Source organism: Coloeus monedula (assembly GCF_965178545.1).
Source record: "Coloeus monedula genome assembly, chromosome: 1".
In the NCBI taxonomy this organism is placed as follows: domain Eukaryota; kingdom Metazoa; phylum Chordata; class Aves; order Passeriformes; family Corvidae; genus Coloeus; species Coloeus monedula.
The window spans coordinates 14575844-14600242 of NC_138781.1; the positions used below are offsets into that span (position 1 = coordinate 14575844).

Sequence of the window (24399 nt, forward strand, 5' to 3'; positions counted from 1 at the left end):
GGCTTTCTAGTTTATCCTTCATTACCAGAAAAAATGTTACACATGATGTAATAGGAGGTGTTCTTTGTCCTAAGTCATTAAAATACACGAAATTGAGGGGGTTCAAGCAGCACTAACAAAACTTAGAGTTTTGCTTGCATGCTGTAGCATGTATATTGTCTTGAGAATAGAGGCAGTGTCTTGGGAATTTAGAAGGACTTGTGGCATTTTGTCTTAATTCTTTATATCTCTCTCCCCTCCAATATAAATGAAGGATGCCGATAAATGTGGGATTTTTATTGTTTAATTAGAAATTTCAACATGCAAACTAAACAGCTGAGTAATTATGCATACTAGAGGTGACAATACATAAAGAGCCTGTAAAGAGCCCAACTGACAATGGGAATTTAATTTTAAAACACTTCTCTAGTGGAGTTGTGAACTTTATTTCCATAAGTGCCAAAATCGGAAGTATTTTTCCTGGTCAGAGGAGTTTAAAACACAAAACACATATAAAGTATTGGAAAAACAAGAAATATATTCATTTTAATGTCAAGCATTTTTCCCATCTATTGCTTTTTACCTTAAGGCTTGTTTGCTTCAGGCAGGCCAGTGAATGTCCTGCTCCAATATAGTGGGGGACGGAGGATTCCAAAGAAATGCAGTGTCCTAAAATACCAAAGACTCCTTTGAAAATGAAAGTGTAATCTCTTCTCTGAGTTGTTATACAGTGACTTTGTCTTGCACCTCGTAAAAAAGTCTTGCTGTCTGTCATAGAACCCACTAATTATATTCAGCGTTACACAGTAAACATGAGAGGATACTCGATCTGAATACAGATTTAAAAAAAGATAATCTAATACAGGGACTAGTGGGTTTTAAAGATAGGAAAGTCTAATGTGTTGACTGTTGCTTGAAATCTGCCAGGTGAAAATGAATTTTGATTTTTAAAATAATGAAATTTTAGATTATTTATTTTAATAATAAGATAAATGAGTAAGTGGGAACATGATGTCTTAATTTTAATTTAACCGTTTAAAAGATTATTTGTTAGCTGAAATTGTTTAAATATGTTAAAAATTATGAATAGTGTGGGGAAAATGGCTTTTGTATCATCTCTACGCTTCAGTCTTTCTTGAGGGAGGCTTATGTGGAGAAAGAAGCCTATGAAAACAAGCAATCAAAAACATATCAAACAGCTTCTTGGCCTGAATATCCTTCATATTGAAGGATCTTCTCATATTTATGCATTATGCTAAGAATCTCAATAAAGGGATGATTTACAAGTGTGGTTTTTTTTTTATTTTTTTTTTAATTGATACTTTTAACTTCTTGGAGCTACTAGATGCATTTTGTCATAGTATGCCAACCATTACAAGCTCTATACTGCTGTGGCAAAAGGGGGCATAAAACTTCAGTTTCTGCTCAAAATAGATGAATCTGTATGCTAAAATGAAAAGTATGTGTTCTTAGCAGAGTTTAGCAGTTTAACATCTCCCTGCATTCCTCTGAGGGGATTTATGGCTGCAAGGCTCATCTTGAAGCTTGAGGCTTCATTGGAGGTTTTGTTACGATTGCTGTACTGTTGCTGTGCCAGATTGTTTGCCCATCCTCTAATCCCCCATTTCAGTGGCAATCTGAAATGCACAGCTATAACATTTCCAGTAAGTGTTATTTAGAAGATACAGCTAATCACCCTCCACACTCAATTACTGCTCTTGTGGAGACAAAAGCATTTGCAGCAATGTTAGCCTAAAGCCTATTCAGGCTTTATTTATATAGACTTAAATTTCCCAACAAGGTTTATATCTTTAATATACCTATTGTACTATGTGACTGGTGTGACTGAACAGCAGAATCGTAACAGTCATCGAGCAGAATAAGCTGTACTGACAGCAGTGTTGCAGAAGGCTCTCTGGGCAGTGGACTGGTCAGTTTTCAGCACTGTTACTATACAGATCCTCGTGGGACCTGGAACCTGGAGCTCCTACAATGCCTGCAGTTGCATAATTCACCTTTGTATAGGAGCTGAATGGAAATCTCCCTGGAAAACAATGTAGAAATCAATGGCAAAGTATTCTTGTATCCAGTAATTCTAAATACATAAATTTTTCTGTCTGTTTTATTAATGGAAAAATTGTTTTTCCAGAAATAGCAATGCTTTAAATGTCACTTGTTTGTCATATTCTGCTTTATCTAAATAATCAAATAAATGCAACGGGCATCTGAAGGTGTGCCATTTACTCATGACCATTGTAGAAAAATAACATGCCCTTTATCCTACTGTGTATTTCTCTTGGATGCTCCCAGCAAGTTCAGCTTCCATTCCACCTGTGTTTTTTGCAGATGAACACCTGCTTTCTGTCAGCTTGCAAGAACAGCTTCATGTGCTGAGCATTACTATATACTCTAGCGTACATATACGTCCTTTAAAGCATTTTTTTTTTTCCTGACAGCTTGGCAGATAGTGCTGCCATACTTTATTATACTTGTAGTTTCAATGAGAATGTTCTCTAAAGGCTGGTGGCTCCAGCTGATCCGCTGAATGCTGAGCACGGAATTATAATTCAGCAGCATGGGGGAGGGCTATGCTTGCTGTGGCGGGCGCAGGGCACCGCTTACTGCCTGTTGCTTAATCAGCATGAAACTATTAGCAAATTCTTGCCATCTCAGCCATAATGTACTGCTAATAGGTTTGCTTTATTGCATAGGACACTCAAAAAAGCCTGGAATGTTTTAGTAATATTGAGTAAGCACAACATTCTTCTTAATGAAGTTTGACAGTGTTTCCAGAACTCCCTCACACTGTGTGTCAAGAGTACCGTAATGCATTCCTGTGTACAAAGTGCTGGTAATTTATTTGTGTCTTTCTTAATGCAAGTCTTCTTGCATGAAAGCTTTTAACATAATTTTAAATTCTAGTGTGTTTTACAAAATAGATTCCTGGCAACAAAAGCATCTGTATATAATTAGTCCATTTAAACATACTCTCTACATTTAGTCACAGTTTTACATTTGTCAGAAGACTTTGTAAATCCTACTTCAGTGAAAAAAAAAATCACAGAAATTATTTGGGGTTTTTAAAATTAATTTAGATTACATCTCACCCCCCAGTATTTTGGAACATGCTTCGTAATCTGGAGCATGCAGTGCACAGGGGAATGTGTGTGCTAGTGTGGCCTCTTTCACTTGGATCATCAGGAGTAAGTTTCAGAGTGGGTTAGTGCCAGATATCTGAATCTGACTTCCTTTTTCCTTCCTGTCTTTTGTTTAGGGGCAGTATTTTCTTTTTAGGGCAGTTTAATAAGTCCTTCATTTTATTGATGAATTGGAATGAATCTCTGATGTCTAGGGCTTGAGATGATTTTCAGTTTTTCTTGTCAGCAGTGAAAAACGGTGTTGCATGGCAGAAAGAACTCAATTACATCAGTTCATTGTACTTTTAGTGAGTCTTACAATCATGGGAGAAGTGAGAGGGATGACTGTGTTTTCCTGCTCCCCGGTGTGGTACCAGTCAGCCCAGGCGGTCTGCATGATGGGCAGGGATGTGACAAAGAACTCTGCTTCCTATTTTTATTGCAGGCTCTGGTTCACTTGCAGCTGCTCTCGCTCATTTCTCTTACTTCTGAGAGTCTTATCTCATTCCTGGAGCCCAGAATGCCAAAAAGGTTTTATGGTGTTAATCCAGCAGTGCTGCTCGTAGTCAGAATGACTCCACTTTGAAGGCAGTGCCGTCCCTGGGAAGACCAGATGCAATCTTTATGATCAGTGCATCTTTAGCAGACCCTGTCTGGATTGATACAAGCGTGACAGCAGGCCTTGGGAGATGGAGTCTACTTCAAATATCAGTATATTTGACCCCCTTCCCACACACCACCACCTCATTTCTGGCAGGCTGTTACCTCTTTGTTTCAGCTCTTCATAAGGGGTCTTTCATCCTCAAACTTTGAGAAGGACCTGCAAACAAGCAGGGGGATTTCTGTTAAACATTTAATTACAGTAGATGTTCATGCTTGTCTGAGTGAAGGAAGTCCACACAGAAAACTGGGGTAAGAGTTTTTGTGTGTGTGTGGGTGTCCTGTTACTTACACAGTTGGCATCTACAGCAAACACAGCATTTTATGTTGAATAGATAGTACCAAGCTCTTTAATTGTTCAGCAGTCCATGTAGGACATAAGGGACTTTTGGAACATGTTCTGACACCTGTTTTGTAACACATACCAATGGACATAATGCAATAATTTTCTGTGTGAAACCTGTAACTGGGTTATATTTAAGGAATATTGTTGGAAGAGGAGAGATACTCAGATTTAGTTTTGGCTTTTGAGGGTGGATAGCTGTGCTGAGCTTCTAGGGGAATTGTTGATGTGCCCATTCATTATTGTTCTTTGAATATTGCGGCATATGCTCTTTCTCTCCCCTTTTTTAAAGTAAGTTTCTAGACCATGTGACACGCTGCCTTAGTCCCTTCACCAGTTCCTTCATTTAAGATAGAATAGACATGCTGTAGGCAGCATGCATAGATGCTATTTTGTGGTTCTTTCTCGGTTACTGTGGTATACAATCCACAGCATTTTCTTTATCCTAATGGCAACGTAGAAGTTATATTTGAACTGTGAAAAATACAATTAACTGCTTCTCAACAGATGAATACTGGATTTTAGATTGCTGGATTGCACTGCATTTCTCAGAAGCATAAAGAAGTTAAGCAAAAGCCCCAAAGCCCAGTTCATTTAATTTGCAAGACCTCTATTTTGTATTACAAAATGCAGCTTGTTTCATCATTTGCTTATTTGCAACTTCTCAGGGAAGAAAAATGACTTGAAGTTTCCTGTCAGTGCTGCAGCTGTGAAATCGAACTGGGGGAAATGGCCACAGGTCATAACTACTCTTAATTAAACATGTGTGGTTTGCCAGCTCATAACATTTTGGGGTTGTTTTTGCAAATTGTACGTGGGAATTGACTTAACAGCTGCAATTCTGAGGATAATGAAGTTGATAATTCACAGTCAGGGGAGAAGCACAGTTGAAGCACAAGCATTCCCACTTGTTGGCACATTTCAGGATATTGCTTTGGGTGACTTAAATTCTGTGCTGGAAAGTTTTTTAGTATAGAGATGATTTTACTGCCTTTTTGATCATCTCTGAACATGGAAGTGGGTTTTTCCATTGTTGAACTTGCTTGCTCTGAAAAAATATGTATTAATCCCACAAAGTATAGCACTGTGTATATTTTCTTGTCTGATTTGTTTTGCATCTTATGAATTTTTTGGGGTTAACCTCAGTGAGCAGGACAGGATCACTATAAGGTTGACATGACTGAAAATGGGGTTGTGTCCCTATTTTTTTTCTGAAATCGGAGAAGTTTGATTGTCCGTAACTCATCCCTCAGATTTGTGGGAGTGTCTGAAATTGGAAGGATGACTAGACCCAGTGGCAGCTTCTTGTTTTATCCATGCCAGTTTTGCTACAGGTTGAAGAAAATTGTCCTTAAATTTTTCTTTTGGGGGGGAGGGGAGAGAAAATTTCCTCTTTCCTTACTGGTATGATTTTATAACACTTCTGGGCTTTAACTTATTTTGAGTAATGAGATACCCTAGTGGTTTGCAGAGGAGAGGAGAATATGGCACCTTTCCCTGCTTAAATTGATTTAAGATATTCCCACCATTCCTGACCCAGGTTTTTCTATTAAAAATTAATACTAGCAATATTTTTTAATTTTTCAAGAAGCTGTGAGGAAAATGTTTTATTTTATGCTCCATAGGTAAAGTATTCCACATGTTAGATTTCATGTTAAAACAGTTTTTCTCAAAATGCTGACAAAAACATGTTCTTCAGAATTCAGTGTTGGCATTCCAAGTGCGGGACTTAAGCTAGTAAACAAAATATCCTTCTCTTTTCACTCTTATCTTTCATCCTACTGCTGTATTCTGTACTCTGAGGTGACAGGAAGAGCTATCCTTAGTCATCTCAAAAATATTTGTTATTCTCTGCCTGAGCTACTTGGGGTACTTATTTCCTTCTTTGACAGCATGAGGCCTCTTCTACTTCAGTTTTTTAATGCTCCAATCACCATGGTACTGTATTGTTCTTTCTTATAGGCTGCTGATTTTCCTTAAGAAAAAACAAGGACTAAAACCTAACATTTCAGTTGTGCATACTTGTACAATAAATCAGCTTCTTACTGTACACTTTAAATAGCTTCTCCATTTGTTTCAAACTTCAGATGTGAGCGTGCTGCTTTTCAGGATGAGGGTTACAGATTTTAATGTAACCTTGTTTACAAAGCCTTGTGAGAGTAAGGAAAATGGAGAACAGCTGCATTATGGTTCTTTCTCACTGCATAGGGACAGAAGCAGGAATACCATAAATGCTACTGAAGGTTGTGGGCTGAACTGCACTTAAACTTTCAAGGAAAGTTCCCAGTTTTCCTGATCAGGGTGTTGCAAAATTTAATTCTTTGTTTGTTCCATATATTTTTTTTTTCCTGTCCCTGCGAGAAATAGACATTTCTTTACTTATTATTGTTTCTATAACTGATTCTGGTTTAGTTACTTGAAGATAATTCCTTGTCTCAGCCACCTTTGGAATTTAATTAGGCAGCTAAACCTCCTTAAGAACTAACAGAGAGGTTCTGAAAGAGAAGGTTCTGCTCTCCTGCTGCCTTAGTCAGACACTTCAGAGGTGTCTCTGGCTGATCTTGCAGTGACCTGCAAACACCTAAGGAGTCTAAATATGGGAGGGATTTTTGTTTGTGGGTTTTTGTTTGTTTTGTTTTTAAAGTCTCAATGGGGTTAATTTATTGCCATTCCTGTTTCTTTCCATCCCTTTCCTGCAGCGTCACATCAGCATCAGGGGTGCAAATGGCAAGGGAGATGGGATTGCTCCTTTTGGTAGCCAGTGGCCAGTAGGCCAGCATAGCTAGGTCTTAAAAATGTATCATCAATCTTTTCTTTTCTGAAACAGATAAATTTGTGTTTTTTCTTGTTTCTAAACTGTGAGTTTAGAATGGCTGAGTCCATTGAACTATGTGCTTTATTAATTTGGTTACATGAACCGAATTAGCAAAGGCATTTGCTGAACTCCTGGTATAAGCAGAAGTGTCAGTGTTGCTTCTGCATTCTGCACAAAGGAAATTCTTTGCTTGTGTGCATGGGTAGTTAGGGTAACTAACACATTTAAAATGGCAAGTTACTTTTCTCTTCGCTTCCCTTTCTGCTAAGATGAGCAAACCAGTTTTTTCAAAAGGAAAAAGTGAAAAAACGCTCTTTGTTTTTTCTAATAGTAGATATTCTGATGTGTTAAAAAGGATAGCTCATGAAAAACATTGCCTGAAGTTAGAAACATGGACTTTGTTTGTACAGACTTAAGAACATCCTGAGATTCTTATTTCCCTAATCCAAGTTTTTTATACCAGTGTGTGAATACATTACTTGATGAACAGATTTTATCATGATTTTTCTAGACTTTGGGTGTATAATTTGTGTTTTGGATTGTAAAGGTATGGAGTTAGCATTACAGTATGTCAAGTGTGGTTCTTCAAATCATGTATTTTGAAATTGTTCAGCCAGTCAGGATCCCTGGAACATGCTTTTTCAGGTGTTGCTGTTGATAAATTGAGAAGTCTTGAAGCTTGTTTCCCAAGATTTTAATACGATGTTTATGGAAGTTAATGTGAATAGCTACAGCTACATTGGCTCTTTCTGAAGTTTATTCCCAAGTGGGACAGTGTAATCAAGGAAATTGCCCTCTGGAGTTTTGGGGTACATGAGAGGTAGAGTAGCTTGTGGGTGGTAGTTGCATGTAATAAGCTCAGGGAATGCTTGGAGAGGCAGATGTGGAGGGTAGCAGGGTATAAAGTGACTGGAGCCTACCAGTTGCACAACAGAAAGTATTACTGTTAATATATTAGTAAGGCAAATCAACAGATGCCATTCTAGTATCTGATTTGATACTTTGCTTCCTAGGCCAGATAACTGTGTTCTTCACTGGGGTTTGCTACCTTAATTAATCCCCTAAGATATTTCCAGTATTCCAGTAAGTGTGCTCATACATCAGCTTTGCTCATACTGTTTGAATACTGGTGATGTTCTGCAGCTGCATATGTTACTAAAAACTTCTAAGTGTTGCAGATCATAAATAAGCTCAAGAAGGTATTTTGAAATTATTCTAACACCTAACAAAGCACTACTACTGTAACAAACGCTTGCAGAATTTGCTGCCACGAACAACATTTGGTGAAGCAAAGTTTCACACAAGTGAAATCTGCTTTTGCAGCAGAGTAAAAGGACAGCAGCTGTAAACTGTGTGGGAGTTGTGCATTTTCTTTTCAAGTGTTTGGAATTAAATACCCTTTCTAACAGAACACAGATTTGATGACTGCTCTGTTTTAGAACTGTCTCTTGCAAATTGTTATTTTCTCTATTTTTTCAAGAATCCCCAACTATCTACTGTGAAAGTGAACCATTATAATACACATATAGAGGTTAAAAATTCTTAATTGTTCTGGGGTTTTCCTCCTATTTCTAATAGTAGACTATTACAGTTTTTGCTCTCCTGAATGAGGGGATTTGGTAACTTGTGTGGTAGTATTTAGACTTCATTCTGTTTGTTCAAGTGGTTCTCAAACTATCTTTTAGGGATTTGAGCTTGCTCAGTACTACAACTTCAGTAACTTGGGGAATTTTATCAGAGGTGGTGTTTACTTTCCCATCTACACTTTTCATGGGTTCCTGGCTTTACACTACTTTGTGTAAGCACTGGACCCTCAAAAGTACACTTAAAGGCTATGGGATCTGTACTTTTGAAAATGTAAAGTGTAGAAAAAATTGCTATGCAGTTTGAAGTTACTATAATGGAAACTTTTTCGTGACCTTTAGTCTATTACGAGTTCAATTAATATCATTCTGCCCTATTCCTACAGTAATATTTCATAGGAGCTAACTTCTTAGATGTGCTGTTTCTGTAATGGATACAGCATAGAAGTGTTCCATGAAGATCTTAATAATCTGTCCTTAAGAATACTTTCACCTTTCTGAGGCAAATGAGATGCACAGCTATACATTAAACCAGTTAAAATAGTAAATGGTTTGATGAATGAGGAATCTCCCCTACTTCTGAAACTTTGATTATTCTGCTGTAACAGTTCTAAAACAACTGAACAGCTTGTTGTGCTCTTGGGATACTTCCTATCTGAAAAGCAGTACCTATTGGCCTATTGCAGGATAATTTTACACTGGAGAGAGCAAGCTAGGCTTTTCTTGTGTTTTCTTAGTGTATTATCTTGGTTTTTATAGAATATGTCCTTGAGAGACATCACAAATTATTCCCAACAGCTTTATTATTCTCATGTCTGCATTCAGACATGTACTGTGGTCTCCACAGAGCTCAGGAATTGACAGCAGTTAAATAAAATGCAGAAGCAACTTGAAATTAACTTCCATAAAAGTGGAGAAAAAATAAACATGTAAATCTCCTTCTGTATGGCATATCCAGGTTGTTCAAGATACGGACTAAATTTCTGAATTAGGTTACAGATAACTATATTATGTGTGTTGAAAGTATCAGTATTTGATCTGGTGAAGTGAACAGGGGGGAACAGGAGTGGAGGAAATTTACTGTCTGACTTTCCAACATTGTCAAATTTGGCCACTCTTTCCTAACTGGGGTCAGCTTGCTGTGTAAGCATGTATGACATAAAAGTGTTTCATATGGTATTGAAATTTTCTGCTATAGGAAAAGTGGCCCTATGTCCTTGGACAAAAGCTTTTTTATGGAAGGGAGAAGCTAGATTGTGCAAGTGGCAAAGTACGAGTATGGTAAACACTGTCATCTTTGTGCATGTTTTACAAAGGATCCCATTGTAAGATCTTATTTCCATTTTTTAAAATATTTGACATCACTGTTGCAGTCCTACAGTATACTTTTTTTATTGCTATAAACTTCCTACATTCGTATGTAATAGTTTGCTCATGCAGTGAGCAACTGCAGAAATTTGAATGGGAAATTTGCAGAGCATGCAGGGAAAAAAGGGTTTTCCATCAATTTTCTTTGATCGGTCATTTATGATGGATGATCTGGGAGTGGTCTCTGGTACTCCAAGACCCAGCCAAGTGCTCCCTCCCATCACAGGCTGTGTCCTGCTGCTGCAGCCAGTTTCCATTCAAGTTCCCAAGTGTTGTGAATGTGGTGGAAGCAGCCACCTTTAGCTTTCTGTGCTGCAGGATTTTGCAATACAATTAAATAAATCATTATCTTGATGAGTATGAAAATAATTTAAGTCCTTTCTTTTGGCCCTAAAGGGAAGGGAATGTATTTAGTTTGAGGGGCTTTTTGTTATGCACCTAGATATTGGTAGATTGCAGTAGCACTAGATAAAGATTTATATTTTCACCAACTATAGGAATTTTTTTTTGTGTTATGAGAGAGCTAAAACAGAAGGGAACCTACATAGCTGAAATAACACAAGTACATTCTGGGAACCCTGATGTCCTATGTACTAAGACTCTGTTTAATAATATGGTTTCATTAAACAAAATATTAATAGAAATAGATATAATAAAATTAATTGTATGCAACTATCTCCAGTAATAGAAGGAAGTAATATTTCAGCCTGTAGTTCAGTGTAAGTAACATACAAAATTTCCGAAAGATAAAATTAGCAAAGGTGAACCATACTTAACTGTTTCCAGCCTAATGAAAAGTTACTGACTAGCCATTAAAAAATTATTTTGAATCTATCTGCTTAATTTTTAAATGAGACACTTCAAACATTTAACCATTGAATGGCCTTTATTAGGCAGATATTTTGAATGATTTGTATGGGATGATTTTAATTCTGTATTGCTTTTCAATGTCCTATGTTTTTCTTACGCTTTATAACAGCAAATCAACTGAGCACAAGAATTTCAGTGCAGTTAAATAACACTTGCATTACTATAGCTTGTCTGAAATTTATTATCGGCTGTTAAGAGGCTTATAATATTTACTCTCATTGTTTTATATGTTCCTTAGACTTACAGTGTGAATTATCCAGCCTGTGTTGGAGAAGGATAGAGCATAAAAAATTGTTCCAGTTCCCCTTTCAAATTGGCTCGTTAAATTAGTTTGCTCTATTCACCTCTGAGGTAGTAGAAGACTCACTGAAAAATCTCCCCCGTGGGTTTTTGGGTATAAATTGTAAATATAACTGTATCTGTTAGAAAGAAAATAGAGTCCAGAACATGTTTGTAAAAATATAAACCAAAAGCAGAAAGAGGAAGGAAAAGATGAGCTAATTATTCCAGTCGAAGCTGTCATTTTATGAAAATGAAACTGTAGAGTTCTTGAGATTTCTTTTGTGTCATTCCTGTTGAATAAAGCTGGTATTGAAGTCCCCGGCCTTCCTAAAAGGACAATGGCAATTCCTTGGCAAGAAGCTCAGTTGTTGAGGGAACTGGGATGCTTCTTTCCCAGTCTCAGGATGCTGTGGGATTTGCCTGTTCTCCTTTCTTCAGCTTGCTGTTGCTGAGACAGTATTCCCTTACTTTCTTCAGTATAATGTTGCTCTTTTGCATGAGTATGGACAATCTGTTGCTTCTAACTTCATAAAGGGTATTGAGATTTGCCTTTACTTTTTTTTTTTGAGGTTCTTAATTTTTAGCAGTTATTTACAGCAATCTGAATGCTGCTGCTGGAATGAAAGCTTTTGCATTCAGGTTTATAACCTTAGGAGAAGCTGCAAATAGAGGCACGACAGCGAAAGCAATTCGATGTGTGCTAGGTCGTGTTTTGCAGGCTAGCATTGCAGTCATTCTTTAGGCAGTTGTTATGTTCTAGAAGTTTTTGTCTTGAATTTATGTTCTACAAAAGGAAAAAGGTAATTACCAGTTACAAGCAAACTTTGTTTTCTGGCTTTTTGTTGCTGGCATACTATGCTCCTTCACAAGGTACTTTTCATTACCAGAATGTGTACATTTGCTTTCCATTGCACTGAGTTCAGGTTTCCAGAGGCCTGATAGCATATCTGTGGCCTTTGTTAAAAATGTTGACTGTTCATTCATGAATGATTAACAGGTTGTTTGTTTTTAAAGGCCTATATCTGCTTCCTACTGTGCCAGTATAAAAACTGTGTTCTGAAAATGCTGTGTGTGCAGTCTCTGTTTGAAGAATGCTGTGTGTTGATCCTGGAAACTTTGTCCTGCCTGCATGAAACTCTTCCTTATCAATTAGCAAGGATTTAGTGCTAGCAGACTTTTCTGAGAGACTGGGGTTAAATGTGGCAGATTTCTACAGTATTATACACAGCATTACTGAGCTCTGGGAGAGGTCCTTATGTTGTTGAAGTTGCCAGAGTGCTTAATGGCTGCACAATTTTCATTCAGGTTGTAGTGTCATAGAAGTATTTTTGCTTTCTAATTTTCCTACATCACTTTTCTAGCAAGAGTCCTTCACTGTTCTTAGGAGGAGAAAGCAACATGAAAATGTCTGAAATCCATATCAAATAGCAAATGAATGTTGAAATGTTTGGAGTATAAGGCATTTTGTGTGCATGCATGGGCATGTTGAAGGACGTGTTCTTGCAATTCTGATAGTGTGAAGGCACGGAGTCTCTTTGTGAACATTTAATTCCATGTTTATGAGCATTCAGAGTTTGATAGAGCAAAAAAAGCCCTCAGGGAGGGAAGTTCTTGCTGGAAGTCCTGTTTAGCATTTAGTATGTATTTAAATCTTGCTTAACTGTGTATGTCTGGTTTTGGGCATACACCCATGGAAGTGATCAGAAACTCTTTTAATCTAGGTAATGCTTTGTCTGTTCTTATTAATATGGTCAGTGAGTAATGATTTTGATAAATGAAAGTTAAATTAATGTGCTTTTTGGTTTGAAACTATTCAAGTTCTTTGCAGTACTCAGTTGTGAACTCAAGAAATGTTCATCTGAAAGGAAAGGGGGAGGTGGTGCAGTGCCCGGGAGCTTCACAGGGACATCCACTCTGACCTGCCTGTGGAACTCCCCTTCCCAGCTTGAGGGTTCAGGGCAAGGAGGGATTGACCTTCCAGCCATCACTGGCGTAGAATGTACGCTAATGATGATTTCAGGAAACTCTGAACTTCTAAAAAACTGTTTCTGTTATCAGTAAATAAGAAACTCTTGACAAAATCAGCCTTGGTAAGGTTGGTTGCTGTTGAACTGAGCACAATCACAGACACAACAGCATACCTCCTTGCATGGCTTGGGGTATGAGGAAGTTTCGTTGTGTGCTACAAGGTTATTTAAAATAGTTCCTGATAACAAAGTCGTATTCCTCAAAGATGTACTTACGAGCTAAGCTGTGTGTTTTAGTCAGATTGGTGGCTTTGCATTTTCTTAATGCTTCACTGAAAGCAGTAACTCCCAGGTACCTTTCTAAAATCATGCAGTTCTCCCTGAAACATCTGTCAGAAGAGAAAACAACAGGGAATAAAAGTAGCTGGAGGGTTGTCCAGGCAGGACAGCTAGCTGTCTTGTTTGTTGCTCAGGACAAAATTGTCTTTTCCTTGAAAATCAGGAATTGGCATATTGAGTTTGGAAGCACTAAGCCTTCAGAAGAAAATCCCTCATTACACTTCCATATCTTGTTGCTGTTTTAAACATAACTATGCTGCCCAAGTTATGTGGCGGTACTTCAGCTGCGAGCTCCCAGTATTGGCTGAGTACATCTGTGTCCTGCCGTTTCATCTGGAGTTGTGCTGGTTATAATGCTGAAATGGTTGAAAACTTCAGTGTGAAGCCTCTGAGCCATACTCCTACGTGTTGCTTGAGAAAATGCTTGAAAAACTATACCAAGCATTCTGTGTCACAGGCTTTCTATTTGGAAAACACTTCTATTAATACACAGAACTGTTCTTTTAATGATGGTACTTAACTGTCTTAATTAAAGCAAAAAAGCAGCTGTTAAATGCGGGCCAGACAGGAAAGCTGCCTTACTGCTTTGTGTAGAAGAGGAGGAGGTGAGGGTTGTGCAAGCCACCAGCACCCCACGGCAGCAGCCAGGGTGCTTGGTGGTGCCACTTTTGCCACTTCCTTAAAACAGAGGAAGGAGCTGGAGGTTTGTGCGTTCTGTGGAGTCATTTCAATGACAAACCCCGTGGTTTCATGGCAGGGTGGTTCGTGTGGGAGATGCAGCTCTGCAGGCTCTTAGGACACCAAGAGAGGAACAGTGCTCTTGAACGAGGAGGCATCAAGACTACTGCTCCAGCATCGCAGTGAATTAGTTCATCCCTGAAGATGGTAGTGGTGCTTTGTTCACAGTAGTGTTGTTTATGCTCTTAGTGCTCTCAAGATCAACTCTACTAAAGGCAGCTGTTCTACCCTCCTCACAAAAAAGAAAAAGAAGAAAAAAAAAAAAAGGAAAAAAAAAAAGGAAAAAAAAAATAAAGGCATGTGTGACTTGGATGGTAGAAAAATAGCCTTTTATTTTAATCAAGTTTTGTTACAGATTTTTCCTAGATGGTTTTGGCTCTCTGATTTTGCCAGGACTGCAGGGTTTTTTTTCGGGACTTGTGGTTTGCCTTAGATGTACTGTACTTGCTATAGTTAGTAAGCTGTGTTGTCTCTTTTAAAGGCACGCAAAACAAGCCCATGCCCGTTATAATCTCATTAAGTTCCTCTCTAGATGTTTCCCCCTTTGGTTGTGGATATTGCCCATATTTGGTTCTACCTATGGTGCAATCAGTTTATATCTGATTGTGTGGTATGATATTCTGTCTTGCCTGAGCAAACCCAGATAATTTATGATTAGATGTGGCCTAGATTAGCATCTTATGATTTTAATGTTTAAAAGTACATTATAAAAGATCTTTTATGTAATGCAATAACAACAGGAGGCACAAGGACTTGCCTACAGCAAAACTGCTCATTTAAAACCAAGGGGATGGTATAAATTGTATACATCTTTCCTTTAGAGTGCCTAAAAATTGTACCCCAGAATATAGAAATGGCAGTGCGTTACCAGGAAACTCTTTAATTTGATTTAATAACTAGCTGTTTTCCCAATCTTATAATCACAGCTCTCACGAAAACACATGCTCTTATATTCTGCCTGGTGTGTTTGTATTAGACTTTAAGAATTGAACGTCTGAAGCTTTATTTCTCTTCTAAGCACCATAGTGGCTCACTTGGAAGTACTTGTGGTTTCAGTAAGTTCTGTGGTGTTTTAACTGTAATTTCTGCTGGCTGTCATGTTAGCAAACTGCTTATTTATAAGAAATTGTCATTAGTGTTTGTTTTCTTGTAGGTGTTTGTTTTACTTTTGTGCATGTATGTGAAAAAAATCAGGTGGATAAGAATATCCACTTAATTTCTACAAGAAGAGAGGGCTAATTGAAACACTTGGTGATGTTGCCCAAAATATTTTTAAGTAAGCATGTTTGAAAAGGCATACAGGTAAACCATCCAGGTGTTTTTCAGAGTTTCTTAGTCGCAACATTGTGCTCATCTTTCTGACTGAGCTGCCTCTTTAGACCTTGCTGAGAATACAAAAGTGCTGCTTTACATTCACCATCGCTCTATTAACAGTGAGGTGGAAAGGTTGGGGAGCAAGCTTTGCCTAACAAGTGGCATCTCAGAAATGCTGTGTATTGTCTTGAACAAGATCACATTACTTACAGTTTCTGAGCAATACTTGAACTGTAAAGCTGAAGTTTTTCTGCAAGACATGACAAGCATATAATTTTTTGATGACGATTCCAGTGTATTTCAAATCCACTGTAAGACATAATTATCAGCTGTCATCTGCAGAAATGCTGAAAAATTGGTTCAGTATTAAATAAATATAGTTTGTGATATCTACCTTAGAATTAAGAATCTAATGTTCTTTCACCCCAGCATTTTGTGGCTGTCCTTTGTGCTTTTGTACTTAACCAAAAAAAAAAAGGAGTTTGTTGGTTTGTTTTACTACTGTATTCTGATTTGTAAGGGAGCACTCGAAAATTCATTTGCTCGTTAACAGTGCATTTCTTCTCTCAATAGCCAACTACTCCACCAAGCCAAGGGAGGCCTGATTCACCAGTTTATGCTAATTTACAAGAACTGAAAATATCTCAGTCTGCACTTCCACCACTACCTACAAGTGCTCCAGTCCAAATAAATGGGGAATGGGAAACCCATAAAGATACGACAGGACGCTGTTATTACTACAACAGAGGATCACAGGAACGAACCTGGAAACCTCCACGGTGGGCCCGAGATGCAAGCATTAATAAAGGGGATTCCCAGAGCCATGCAGATCATGAGGTAGTTCCTTCTGAGATCAAAAGCAATGAGATTGTAATGCATGTGAATGGTCTTTTGCTGTGGAATTTGGTACCTGAGTGTCAAGGAGTGTCTTCCTTTGTCTTTTTGGTTATATGTCCTGGTATGAAGCAGCCAACAGTTTCCCTTGAGTTGCTTTTGTGTACAAGAGTGTGTACATAAACTGTGTGCAAGAGTAGTAACTTGTAAAAATGCCTGTAAAGACAGCCCCATAGCAGATATTGCTACTTTTGACTAGATTATGTTCAGGCCATTAACATATTCTTTAGATATGTCAATGGATTCTTTTTCATTATGTAAAAGTTTTGCTTTTGCAAAGCCTTTTGGCAAAGCTTTGCTACTGATCTTGCTTGAGACAGTTGAAGCTCACCAAGAAGTTATTTATGTTAAAAGATGATTTAGACTAATATTTGAGGTGCCAATTTATTCTGTGCAGCCAGTTGCTAGGGAAAGCCTGATGGTGGGTTGTGTTTATCTGAACTGCAGTGGTTCAGATAAAGCAAAGGAGTAATTGGAAGATGGATACTTCTATTTAGATATTCTTAAAGTAGTGCTCTTGTGTCCAAACAGTATTGAGGTTAACCACTTTCCTGATGGAGAGAAAAAGCAAATATTTATCAAGAACTCTTCTACATATTTCACTTCTATATACCCTTTTCAAATATATATACAGTTTTGGTGAATTTTCTCCTGCGCCAGCCGTATATAGTCTCTCTATATATCCTATATATATATATAAACTTTAAACCCAGAATTTAGTTTTAAAATTTAATTGTGGACTGCTCAAAAATTTTCGATTGCTGCAGGCCTGTCACAAAAGTCTACCTCTGGAAAGGTAGTAACAGGAACAGGAGAGGAAAGGGAAAAGGAAACCTTTCATTTCTTTTGGCAATGGCCTTCACAGCAGCCATGACATCCACAAGCATTTAAATAGCTAAATTTTCTTGCCACAGGAGAATGGCAGCAACAGGCAAACAGATGTAATATTTATGCCTGTCCCTTTGTTATCTCTGGCGATGGTCTCTTAATTTATCACTGACTGTTCTTTTGCTGGATAAGACTGGTTTTAGTCCGGATAAGGTGGTTGCTTTTTTGAGTAGTAATTCTCCTTGTCGTAAGTGTAACTGGTTTTCTCATTGTTGTAGTTCTTCCTTCTTTTCATGGAAGGACTTGCAAGAATTATTTCTCCCTCCCCGTCTGCAGGCAGTCCCTCTGACTCTTGCTCATACGTCTGTACCATCACTTCACCACATGGTTGCATCTTCAGAACACTCGATTTTTTAATTTATTTTTTAAAATTGCCCATAACTTCTTTCATCTCAGTTCTTCTGTTTGTTTGTGATGCGTCAGGTATCACAAGTTGGCCATCAGACAGTTATGTCTATCAAGTTTTCAGTCTTTGTGAAACTGATGGATGATACATGTTTTGTTTTTCAACTAGACACTAAGTCTGTATTTCCAGTAGCATAAGCTCCTTAGGTAATTTGTGTCTTGACTGGGTTATCAAGATACGAGTCTGGGGAGAGATACATGTTGCACGGTCATGTCAATCCACTTACCAGCAGTCATGTGTTGATTTTGAAGCTGTCTTTCCCCCACCACTCTCCCTTCTTTCCCTTCGTGTTCTGCATTTGGGAACATACTTCACACCCCACCATTCGTGTTCCCTTTTGGAACCTCTGGGTACTTAATCCAATACAGAGTGTAAAGGTTGAGATCCAAGCCTAAGCTACCGTAAAATGTAGGGCATCCCAAATTTTGTCTGATTAGGAAAAACTAGAGCTCACATGTCTTAATAATTATAAGTTAGCTTTTATACTAGTCTGAGTTACACTCTTTAAATAAAAAAGGAGTATGTGCAGAAGGATTAAATCCTAGTTTCTACTGATTGTCCTTAGAGGAGCTTGTGTTGTATTAGGTAGCAAAATGAAAAGTGATATAAAAGTGAGAACTGAGTGATCACATATGCTAATATCTGAGTAATACATGAAACGTGACATAGTTTATAGTTGGTCTTTGAACTTTGTGATTCGGAAATTGAATTTTATTGGATAATTAGAAAGGGGCAGAATTGTACCTTATTTGCCAAAGTAGGTGGTCACAGACATGGCACAAAGAAAATAGTTGTAGGTCATGACAGTTAAATGGATGTTACATGTTACATGGATGGGATGTGGGGAAGCAGTGAAGTCCTATCAACAGGGCCTGTAGGAAAGTGTATAAGATTTTGGAATTACAGATAAAATGTATTAGAGGCAGTGACTTGTTAATGTATTTGAGGAAGGAGTGCTTAACAGTAACTAGGAGAAATGAGTCAAGTGAAGTGATTTACTTAAGTTGAACTGTGAAAGGAATGAGATGTCACAATATCAGAGAAGGCAAACCCCTAATACCTAGATAGAAGATCATAATATGAAGTAGACATCCACAAATTACCCAACAGCTATTGAAAAGAAAATGGGATTTAACTGAATATCAAACCTAGAATTTAAATCATGTGACCAGAATGAGATTTCATTCCATGTTTTTTTGTTTCAAAATAAACAAACAGTAATAAAGGGATGGTAGCTTCCTTAATTAGTATTCTTCCTGATTACTTTCACTTTCACAAGTAGTAGTAACATTAAAAGCTAGACTGGTTAAGTGACAGAAGGAAGACAGATAGCTGTTCCTATTAATTGCATGGGGATGAACTGGTCTCTGCCCCCGGGAATTTTTTATGTAAATGGAAAAAAACCCAGAATGACAATAGAAGCAATGATGTGGGGGACTTTTTCTATAATTCCCTTTAATGTCACAGCAAAGTTCTTATAAGGTGTGAGGGGCAGCTGTCTGCTTAAGATGGCTTTATTTGTGGTGTAGTATAACTGAGGATGAGACAAGATAAAGCATGGACAATATGAAAAAAACATGTAGGCAGTTAATGCTGAAAAAGTGTTGAAAGTGAAATTGAAAGCTGTGGAACATGGTTTTGCCAGTGTTCTCTAAACCCTGTTGATGAAGCTTTAGTAGTTGTTCCTGACAGCTGAGGGACAAGGAATACCTTAGCTTGGTAAAATCTGTAACAACTCAGGAATTTTGTTGAAGTTAGGTCTGCAAGTGTACAGGATATGAGTTAAGCTTTGCAGCATCTAAACTACTATTATATGGATGCCATGCAGATAGACACATTAACAGTCATTCCTACTATACAACAGTGGTTTTTCTAGGAGAATTTTCATTTTTAGGTCCAGTGTTTACTTTTACCTGTGTAGGGTGTTTCTTCAGTATCAGGAGTGGCTTGGAAGAGGCAAATACCAATATATTATATTATTAGGTCATATCTCTGCAGATAGTAATGATAAAAAACGTCCAAAGTCTTCTACACTGATTGGCCATATGTCAGTTCAATTAATATTTAACCATTAAAACCATGTAAATTTAAATACATGTATACAGTGTAGCTATCCCATGAAACTGTAGTTCAAATGGGGCCAATAGCACCCTTGGCAACTCTTCAGTCTTAATTCTGCAAGTATAAAAATGGGACTGAAGACACCCCCCACCCTGCTCCCTCCCCTTCCCACAGTGGTTAGGAGTTGGCACATGAGCATTTCACTTTGCCCCATGTGCAAGAGAGGTAGCATTGGCTAATCCATAATTTACTTGCTTACATGTTCTGTAAGCTGTAGAGGACATGTACATTTTTTCATGTTCCTTAATGGCCTAAAAATTTCCTGTGGGTTTTGCTGTGCTTGGTAAGTTGGCTCAGGTCAGTTGAAGGAGTTTGTGCCACACAAGTGGTGGGGTACTCAGAAAAGTAACACCAAAAACCTAGGTATAAATCACTTGGCTATGTCACTAAGCATGCAGTCTTCAAAGCCACTGACTTCTTAAATTCTGATAATTGAATATTTTTTGTAAGACTTAATTTTTTTGGGAGAGGTTGTTTCCTATTTAAAATTGAAATTGTGTCTCTCTTCTGCCTTACAGTTTTTACTCAAGACCCTTATGCCAGTGTTATTGACCCCATAGTATTTTACTCCTGTAGTTTCTGAGTAGCAGGATGTCTTAAATGTTGTGCCTCCTGCTAGCTGAGGGTCCAAGACACTGATAGAGGAAATCTGCATAGAATTCCTCAGGAGACCATGGCGTAGAGATGTTGTGGGAGATGAAAGCAGAGAGATTTTTTTTTTTGATGCATGCAATGGATGCTTGTGTTAGCAAGGGGATGAAAAAGGTTTATGGGGGAACAGAAATTGTTTGATGTGTGTGTAAGATCTTTTCTCTGTGTTACACACCAAGCCTGTTCCTAACATCATAATTTACTTCTACCTTCAGAAAGCAATTTTTCACCTCAGCTAGCTGTGCCTGGTGGAAAGCCTTGCTTTTGCAATGCTCTTTGTCATATGTATCAGAGTTGGAAGGAGGACAGAGGAAATTTATAATATTTTTAAGATGCATTGGGCAAATACTGTAAAATGCTGGGACCTAAGAAGGTGGAACTGGAGTTTCAAGTTGTCCTCAATCACTACTGTGTTTCCAGATGGATTTGAGGAAAGGAGAAGGATTTAGGTGTGAAATTTGGGATGTTGGTAGAAAACCAAGGTAGCAGGGCTCCCAGGTTTTTTTAAGGCAATGCAGATTACTAAAGCTAACTTTCTTCATCATTCAGTAATGTAAATTTGTAGGAATAAAATTTAGATAGGCAAAACCCCTGGAGTTTAAATTTGACTAGCTGAAACATGGTATAGTGGAAATAAAAAGAAATGTATCAGTATAAGCTAGTTGTTCTGAAAATACTTTGACTTGTTGGTTCTGTAAAAATGCTTCTCATTCTCTCAGATAACATATAAAAATGTGAACTCCCTGATTTCATTACTATTCTCTTTCTAGTCAAATAATCTTTGATCTTTCAGATTTTAAAGCACTTTCATTCTCAAAACTGCCTTATATGTTTCTGACTACTTGTAGCATCTTTCATCAGAAGAAAACGACCACAGTTCTTGTTACAGCCAGTCAGATAGTCAGTATGGTTCTCCTCCAAAGGGTTGGTCAGAAGAGTTGGATGAACATGGTCAAACCTTATATACCAATGACTATACTAATGAAAAGGTACTTTTTCCTTCTTCTCATCATGTGTTCTAAATCTTTTCCACTAATTCACTTCTAGAAATGAAACCTGCATTTCCAAAAGTGAAGAGCATACCTCAGTAGTATCTCCTTTTGGTTTTTTTTAAACTATGCATGAAGCTTTAGCAAATGTACTGACTTTTTTAATGTATGTTTTTTGTTATTTAAATTTAAATTATTAGAAGTTTTATTTCCAGTTGCATATCAGATTATATTAAATGAACATACCATGTATATATTTTTTTTTTTTTTCGTTCTTGTCCTCTGCCGTCCTCTTGGTTATGCTTCAGGAATGAACTTCATACCAATAAGTTTTTCTTACTGTCTTTTAAGAGCTGCTCTTGTCTACATAGACCTTCCAGTTAAGATGTTTTTAAACGGAATAGTGCTACTTTATCACTTCCATAATTTCCTTTATTAGAGATTTTCACTACAGCTTTCAGATGTAGACAAACTTCTTAATTAAACTACAGCCATATCAGCAGATTTATGCCCAGCTCTTATTATCTAGTTGCTACTGACAACTTACTGTGATTCTGGGCATGCTGTAAAAATTTCTCCCACATAGGATAAATTACAGTATTTGTTTATATTTGTAAAGCAGTCCATTTTTTTAAGTTGTTCACTGAAGTTGCATTTTGAGTTTTTTAAACTTCTGAAGTGTTCAGTGAAACAGTACTTTGTTTATCATATTACAGCACCACCTGTTCTCCAGTTAAGTATGCAAGTTTTATTTGCAAGAAGTTTCTAAATAATTGGATTTATGTCAGTTGTAGAATTTTATCCTCTTTAATCTGTTTCTGACAAATGTCTGTAAAGCACATTCCTATGTTTTAGCAAAAATGCAGCCTTCTTTTTTAAGTGCACTGGGATTGACAAAAAACAGCATTTCCTACCACAAACAGTTATAGGAAGGCAATCTTGTGAAACCTGCTTGAGCCAAGAGCCTTGCTGTGAGTGTTTCTGTATTTTTCTGCAATCATCTTGTTGATTTTTGCTCATTAAAATTCTTTTTCTGCATGACCAGTCCCAGTTGTCATAGGTTTACCTCTTTGTGGGAGGTGCTTGTAGAGATTAGAGAAATTATATTGTCTTCTTCAGGATTTCTCTAGGGACTGCATCTCATATTTCCATTGATGTTTTTAAAAGTTGTTCAACAAGTGCATATATCTCTCAAACTACCAGCAGTTTCTGGTTGAACTTCTTGTAATTTTATGTATAAGATCCTGGTGCAGATCTGATGGAAAGATTGTGCCTCCCTAAACTGACAATGTAATGTTGATAAGAATGAGATATGGCAAAAAAAAATCTGTTTATCACAATCTCTTGTGTGATATTGCAGGACTTTTTTTCTGAGGAGTTACAGAAGGAAAAACCAGGATGTTGGAAACTCTTGCTCTCATTGCAGTCTAACCTTGGTTAGTTAATGGAGGCTGTGCATTAGACACTGCTGAAGTGGATGGCACTTAATTAAAAATTAACTTTAAATCTCAGGTCTCAGAGATGTACTGTTGTGACTGTCATTCTGATTATGTTTTCTATCATCACATTTCTTTCTGCAGTGGATAAAACATGCAGATGAACAAGGTAGACCATACTACTACAGTGCTGATGGTTCCCGATCAGAGTGGGAGTTACCTAAGGTGAGTGACCTAAAAAAGAAACTTTAACAACTTGGGGCTTTCCCCTCTTCCTGAATACGTGTTCTGTCGGGCCTTTAATGTGAGGTATTAACCTCACAAGGACTCAGATATTGCTCTTTGTTATTTATTACATTTTTGTGGAATTTCTGATTGTGAAGAGAAAAAAAAATATGCTCAAGGACATGAAAATGGATGTATCTTCGGATGTTGAAGGAGATCTGGTGTTTTTGCTGAACTGAGCAAAGGTTTTATGCAGGGCCGCAGAATAATATCTGTGATTTTTGCTGTGATAAAGAAAACCTGTATAGGAAAAAGAGAAATCTTCACTGAGAAATTATAGTCTGTTTTTAGTACCCTCCAAAGTGCTTATACAGGCAAGTGTTGAAAAGCAAAAGTTACAGCAGAGTTTTGTGGTGTCTTTGAGGATGACACAGTTTCACCAGAAGTGTGTTCTGGTATTTATTAATTTTGTAGTGAAAATAAAAATTTGTAGGGAAGTGACAGACCTAGGGACACTTGGTAGTCTGAGGATGTATCTAATACTATTCAATTCTCATATTCACTTTGAGAAACTGTAGGGCATTTGTCATATGGATGTTGTTATATATGTCTTCCCTGCTATTTTTTTGTCCAATACTACCTAATAAGGTGTGACCATTAAAAAAAAATTGTTTCACACAAAACTGTATCCATAAATACACGAAAAAGCATGTTTCTCCATTATTGTTTTATCAATACAAAAATCAGTGTCTCAAGTCACTTCCACTTAGAAAGGAGCAACCTTAATAGGTAGTGCTTTCATAATATTTGTGATAAAATATTTACATTGAAATTTATGAATGACATTATATACTAAGCTGGTTTTTTATGTCAGTAAAAGAATTTGCATCTGAGTCACTGAAGAGTTAAGTTGGCTTTGATAATTCTCCTATGTTAGTCTGATGCATTAGATAACTTAGATTTTGTAACATGCAGAAATGTTACAATGAGAGTTCAATGTAACAATATAATCTGTACCTATCAGTTTTAAAAGTTATTTAGCTTTTGATTAGTTATTGGATTTATTAGAAGTCTGAAAATCTGATAGACCAGATTTTACCAGAAGGAATTATTATTTCAGTATGTATAATTGAAATTAATTTTGGGGAATAATGTCATGGGTACTTCATTCTACAACTTCTGCTGTGTTGAAAATTTTAACTTGGAAGAAATTGTGTTTCACAAAAATAGATTGAGTTTGGATTTGAATTAAATAGCAAATGGCCTTTAATCACATTAGAATAAAAGTCACAAAGGTAACCCAGAACCGCTACCGGAGGCATAAAGGAGTGGGTTCCAATATTTGTTTAATAGTGCATGTTATTCTAGTGATTCTAAACAAAATCTGAGTTCTG

General features: G+C 37.3%; 1 protein-coding gene across 12 annotated transcripts in view; it reads left to right on the forward strand.

Moving 5' to 3' along the window:
* Positions 1 to 24399, forward strand: part of ARHGAP12 (Rho GTPase activating protein 12) — a 76113-nt gene that overhangs the window by 16718 nt on the left and 34996 nt on the right. For 8 of the 12 annotated variants that reach the window (XM_082284148.1, XM_082284152.1, XM_082284155.1 and 5 more), the window contains exons 3-5: positions 15969 to 16232; positions 21204 to 21344; positions 22925 to 23005. In XM_082284148.1, the coding sequence (XP_082140274.1) occupies positions 15969 to 16232; positions 21204 to 21344; positions 22925 to 23005 (486 nt within the window). The remainder of the gene's footprint in view (positions 1 to 15968; positions 16233 to 21203; positions 21345 to 22924; positions 23006 to 24399) is intronic. The other 4 variants (XM_082284157.1, XM_082284150.1, XM_082284158.1 and 1 more) reach the window with 1 other exon arrangement.